Source organism: Miscanthus floridulus, unplaced genomic scaffold, assembly GCF_019320115.1.
Source record: "Miscanthus floridulus cultivar M001 unplaced genomic scaffold, ASM1932011v1 os_1392_1_2, whole genome shotgun sequence".
Classification (NCBI taxonomy): Eukaryota; Viridiplantae; Streptophyta; class Magnoliopsida; order Poales; family Poaceae; genus Miscanthus; species Miscanthus floridulus.
Window position 1 is genome coordinate 35873 of NW_027097689.1, and position 6329 is coordinate 42201.

At 47.9% G+C, this 6329-nt stretch overlaps 1 protein-coding gene across 1 annotated transcript; it reads right to left on the minus strand.

Annotated features, from left to right (window-relative positions):
- Positions 1–554: 554 nt before the first annotated feature.
- LOC136533981 (uncharacterized) lies at positions 555–1055 on the minus strand. The gene has a single exon (XM_066526491.1). The coding sequence runs from the start codon at positions 1053–1055 to the stop codon at positions 555–557; it is 501 nt and encodes a 166-aa protein (XP_066382588.1).
- Between the last annotated feature and the right edge of the window lie 5274 nt (positions 1056–6329).

The following is a 6329-nucleotide window of genomic DNA, read 5'->3' on the forward strand; positions in this document are numbered from 1 at the left end:
TTGAGAATGATCTGGTAAGATTTGGAGTGAAAGTAACGGTCGAGTTGTGGTTTGACTCCGAAACTTTTTGTATAGCCAATAGACATCAAAGATCATGTCATGTTAAATTTTAGTGATTTTTGGATCCATTTGATAATTATTAATTTTTAATTGCAATTATATAAATGGAATTTGAGATATAACTACATGAAATCATGGTCTATTTTTCGCTGAAGCATCAAATTTGCATTGTTGAGTGAATTTGACAAGGTATTTTCAAAGTGTATTGGAACAAATTTGGAAAAAACGGTTAAGGAAAAGGGAAAGGAAATAGAAAAGTTTTTTTAAAAAAAATATCTTTGCCGAGTGTCCTAGGGTTAGCACTCGGCAAAGTATAGTCTTTGCCGAGTGCCTGATAGGCTTGACTCTCGGCAAAGATTTTTAATGGTTTTTTAAAAAAAAATCCCGGCTTAGCCGAGTGTTGGATCGCGGACACTCGGCAAAGGCCTGACCGAGGACTTAACTGGCACGGCCGACACTCACGCACGCACGCACACTCCCGTCCCCTAGCTCCCTCACCGCCGCTGCCAGCGCCGCCTCCTGCCCTGCCCGTCATCCTCGCGCCGCCGCGCCTTCTCCCGCGCTGCCCCGCTCGTGCCCGCCCGCCGTGCTCGCGCCTGGCGCGCTCGCCCGCCGACCGCGGCCCCGAAGCCGCCTCCACCGGCAAAGTTTGGCCCGCCGGCCGCCCCCGTCACCGCCCCGCACGCCACCCCGCCCGCAACGCCGCGCCTGCGCGCCGCCCCGCGCGCGCCCGCCCGCCCACGCCGGTCGCTCCCGCCGGTGGCCCGCCGCCTGGACTCGTCTCGGCCGCACCCGGCGCCCGTCCCCGCGCGCCGACGACGCAGGCTCCCGCGGCTGCCCCCCGGCGTCCCGCACCCGGCGCCCTCCCCTGCGCGCCGACGACGCAGGCTTCGGCGCCCGGCCTCCTGTGCAGTACCTAGGTAATCTACATCTCTAGCTACCACATCTACATCTTCCGGAGACTTTCCATCTCTAGCTACGACATCTTTGGTCATGCCTGAAACAACAGATCAACATTTTCCATAATTATTGCAATCACAGTTGAATGGTTATAGTTAAGATCTTGAAAACTAACTGTGCTCATTTTCAGCACTTTTCTTTTGCCGCTTTAGCAATTTTCGGTTCAAAGTACTTTACGTTCGGTTCACAGCACTGGTAAGAATGTAAAGTACCAGTAAAGCATGTAAAGTAAGACACTACTAGTTTTTACTAGTGCTTTACGAAGTTCACGGCACTGTTACTTACTTTGAACCGAACTGTGCATTACGAGGTATGTTCTGACAAATAACTCCTTACCAGACAATGTGGCAGCATGTGTTGAATTGAGCAACGCAACAAAACCAGAGAATCCACGGCTGTAGCTGTACAGAATAGCTTCCCTTGCTTCCCGGCCTACGCAGCTAAATGAGTACGCTGAATCCATTTCTTTATTATAAAGCTCAACTATGCAAATTTCTAACCATCCTGCTGTTTTTTTCGCAGTCGGCGTCACATGGTGGCGCGCCCGTCTCCCAGTTCGAGGCGTGGGCAATGGCCCACAAGGGCAAGGCGACGTACGACGTCCACTACAACCCAGAGGACCCGCCCGAGGCGTACAGCAACTCGTCCGTCCACACCCGCCTCACTGAGTACACAGCGATGGCAAGGGAGGTCCATGGGCCAGAGTACGATCCCACCTCCGAGGACCTTGATGGAGAAGTCGTCATGAGGTTGGGAGGAGGGAAGAAGCACGGGCGGTAGTGGATTGGCAACGGCGCAATCGACCCGGCCCGTACTAGGTCTCTCTCCGAGATTCGAGCAAGGAGCACGAGCTCGAGCCCAGCCATACGCACATGGCCGGACTGTACATAGCACACGGTGCAGGCACTCAAGGTTATTTCTGTTTTATTCATCGTTCATTGATTTTTACGTACCTTTGCTTTGCGTTGTATCATTGGGGTGAAATATTGTAGGCCGAGGTGGTGGAAGAGAGGAGGCGACGGGAGGAGGCTGAGGCGAGGGCTGAGGAGGATCGACGGAGGATGGAGCAGATGTTTCAGTATATTCAAGGTCTTGGGGCTTACTCAGGCTATGTTCCACCACCGATGATATTCACTCCACCAAATGATCCTGCTGTCACTCCCGTGAGTTTCTCTACCTTAAATCTAAATGTGAATGTGGATATGGATATATGAATGTGAATCCAAATGATATGTTGAGACAAATGCACCATGATACGTGAATATGCATATGTGGTTGTCGGTCATCGTACCGTTGTTTTGTTGTAGGTTTTGGACACCTCACCGTGCAGGGGAGGTGCTGCCAAAATTTTGAACTGACACTTATATGTTGCTTTTTTTCAAGTTTTTAGAACCTACCTTAAATCTTGTCTCACACATGCAATCACTTCTCTTTTGTGCAGGAGCAATCGACGGCGTCGAATGATGTTCATGGCACACCTCCAGCTCAGGGCACACCTCCGTCGCAGTGGGACCGGTGGAGTGGCCGTTAACAATAGAGGTAGATGGACTTGTGCTTGTGATGCTTATTTGTGAATGGTGGCACTTGTGGCAGCACTTGGATGATATTTGTGGACTATGTGATACTTGTGGACAACTTATGATGATATTTGTCATGGTTATGGATTATATGTGATGGTTGTGTGATATATGTGATTGTTGTGTGATATGTGATATATATGTGATGGTTGTGTGATATATGTATGTGTGGATGCAATAAACAAAAAAATACAAAAAAAGCAAATTTCCCAGCTATGCCGAGTGCAATAACCAAGACACTCGGCAAAGTTGGGAGGCTTTGCCGAGTGCTATGACCATGACACTCGACAAAGGCAGGGAAGCTTTGCCGAGTGCCACACGTAAGACACTCGGCAAAGCCTCGCTTCCTTTGCCGAGTGCTACATGTCAGACACTCGGCAAAGCCTCCTTGCCTTTGCCGAGTGCCGCCAATTAGGCACTCAGCAAAGCGGCCACCTTTGCCGAGTGTAGTGCGATTGACACTCAGCAAAGAGAGCGGGCTTTGCCGAGTGCCCCCGTGAGGCGCTCGGCAAAGCGACCGTCACTGTCGATTGGCGCTGTCAAGGAACTTTTCTTTGCCGAGTGGTTTACGGGCACTCGGCAAAGCCTTTGCCGAGTGCCCGACAAAAGACACTCGGCAAAGAGCCTTTGCCGTCACCGGCTTTGTCGAGTGATCTTTGCCAAGGGTTACACTCGGCAAAGGCTTTGCCGAGTGTATATGGGGATTTGCCGAGTGTCACAGGCACTCGGCAAAGAACCTGAGTCCAGTAGTGCCACCTCTAGAATCGAGCAGACGGACTCACCACAGAGGCACAGATCCTCTAGTAGCAGCACGTCGTGACTCATGAGACACTGAAAGACCGAACTAGACGACCAGAGGGGGTGAATGGGAGTCAATCCAAATTTTCTCTCGAAATGACCACTGTCCCAAAATTACCACCAAAAGCACCAAACACTCCAAGCGAGATGCCCTCGAGCCAAGTGATGGCTGGATGTTCACTAGAAACACAGTAGCACACCTCAACACACACAAAGCACTAACACAACAACAAAAACCTAAGACGGTGCTCTCCACTTCTATCGCGGAGAAGCAAGAGTCTGACTCGAAACTCTCAAGCCAACTGGTGACTAGAGAGCTGAGAAAAGTTCTTGAACACAGCAAGAACCTCACAGAAGAAACAGAAGGCCAAATGGACAAACGGAGCAACAAAACGGGCGTAAACCACCAAACCACTCGTGGGCAGCGTACCATGCGCTCACCCCACGAACTCAACATGTGTCACTGTCTTCCTTGACAGCCCGGCCATCAAGTCCTCCTCTGCCTCCGCTTGACTTGCTGGACCGTCATCTTGACTTGGTCAATGCGGTCCACTTCATATGTACTCTTGCACTTGTTGATGGCCCCAGGTGTCAGCCACCCACGGTCAGTCACCCGGCTTCTCTAGTCCCTCGGTCCAAGCCCCGGCATCCGTCCTTCATCGCTCCCAATCCATCGGCGCAACCCCGCTTGACCTTCACCTTGGCCGTCGACCACAGTCTCCGAGCTTCATACCTGCGCACCACAATCCAAGTGACATGTTGCACAACCCAAACTCACGCCTCGGTTAGTTCACCAACTCAACTCAAACGCTACTCGCGTTGACAATCACTCATCATAAATCGAGCCACATGGGTACATATCGACCATTTGTTCGTAGACACACCTGCGGGTTGGTGTTCTTGAGGCAGCAATGGCATTCCAAGCACGTCATCTCTCTCTCTCTCTCCCTCAACATAAGGGCATGGTCTAGACTGCCCCGGTGGAGGGATGTGGGAAAGGAGGACGTCGGCGCGGGACGGAGGTTGGACACATGTGGCGACGGAAGGGGCAACGCCGGGTGGCATGAGGAGGGGAGGAGCAGACGCTAGCACGTGTCTGAGGTGGCCACTGACACGGGGAGGGCAAAGACGGGGCAAGGGCGAGCGGACACCGAGCGTGGAGGGAAGGGCCAGACGCTGGCCGTGGGAAAGGGAGACACAGTGAGGGGCACATACCGTGTGCAAAAAGAAGTCAAGTGAGGGGAAGCCGTGCGGTGGAGATAGGGTGGAGAAAGAAGAAATAGAGATAAATTAGGGAAGAAGATAATGAAGGAAGAAAAGAAAAAAAAAGAAAAAAATATAAGGGTGTTATAGCTATTCTCCTGGTTTTTCACATCTAGGAGAAGTTGTTTTTATCAAACATTTCTCTATCCAAACAAACTGAAGGTAAAAAGAACTGCTTCACCGTAGAATGTACAGACTGATTTTGGTTATAATTAGAGTTGTATCAAACGGGCCTTAAAAATATGTACTCATCAATTTCTGCATATTTGATCTATTTCCAAGCTTTCTTATGGCCCTTAGAGAGGTATCATGTGCAAATCTTGGCACCTCCTTGTAGAAAATATGTAGATTCAGTATAAATTTCGGTACCTCATTGTAAAACATATGTACAACTAATATAAGGGTCTATTTGGTACGGTTTCTCATGGCTTCTTCTACGCAGTAACTGTAGCATCACTATTCATAGGAGCTGTTTTCTCCCTCGTTGCGAAATGAATTGGAACTCTAGGTCTCTTGCTCGTGTAGTACTGTGGCACGGAGCCAAAGCTAAAGAGAATCCTGCTAAACATGGCCTAAATTTTAGCACCTCTTAAAAATATAGGTACTATCATTAATTTCAACTTTACTACCTTTAATGGGTGGCAAAGACATTCTAAATTTATGGTACAATATAAGACAAAAAACATACAGTTTTAGCATGATCATTAGTGGTTGTGCTTCATAATACATAGATTGTTTCTACAGTCAATTGGGCACTCTTTCAAGATTACAAAGCCAAAACCAAGTAAAAACAATAAAACCAAAAGCCGAAGTCAGAAAAATGTGATTTTTCTTAGCTTCACCGTTTTAAGAATCCAAAGCCTTGTTAAAGAGGACCCTAGATTGTCAAAACAACGTACCCCTAAATGGAAGAAGATTGAGATTCCCTCCCATCCAACTATTGAGTGGCCAGGTACTTGCACTTTGAAGCTAAAATTGAAAATAAAACAACTGGCGACTTGAATATAACAATTTTGAAATTGAAATTACAAACTTTCTAATTTAATAGAAGAAAATTTAATTCGAAACTTAAATTTAAGAACTTCTACCTGAAGCAGCAGTTTAACCTAAAAATGTAATAAAAAGGACAGGCAGGCATTGTCATCTCATATGTCTTTTTTGCCTCTCGTATGTCAACAACGATGTCAAGAAGCATGATGTCATAGGATCCACATTCGTCTTGTAGTCAACAGTGGTGACAGTAGAAAAACCACTTTGTTTTAGGCAAGACCATTAGTTTGTGAAGTACTGAAGTTTACCATGAAGGTGCCAAAACTTCTTGGTTAACAACATTGAGGATCTGTTGCATCTGCGTTGCCAACAAATTGCAACAAAACCACACATAAGATTTATGAGCTTTTATGTGCGCGTTGCTGGTGTTTTAATAATTGACCACAAAAAAAAATTATACACGACACACATTTTAAAAGGCACTTTCTGTGCTCATTTTATTCTTCTCAACATTAGAATTAAAGACACAAGGAGTTTGACAATTCCTACTCGTGCCCTGCAGCTGCAGTGGTAGACTGCATGTTTAATCCAAGACCATTATAACTAGGCAAAATCCTAAAACTCCCATATATCGATCGATCCGATGCATGCCAGTCAAGTAGACGGCCGGCGGCCGGCCGA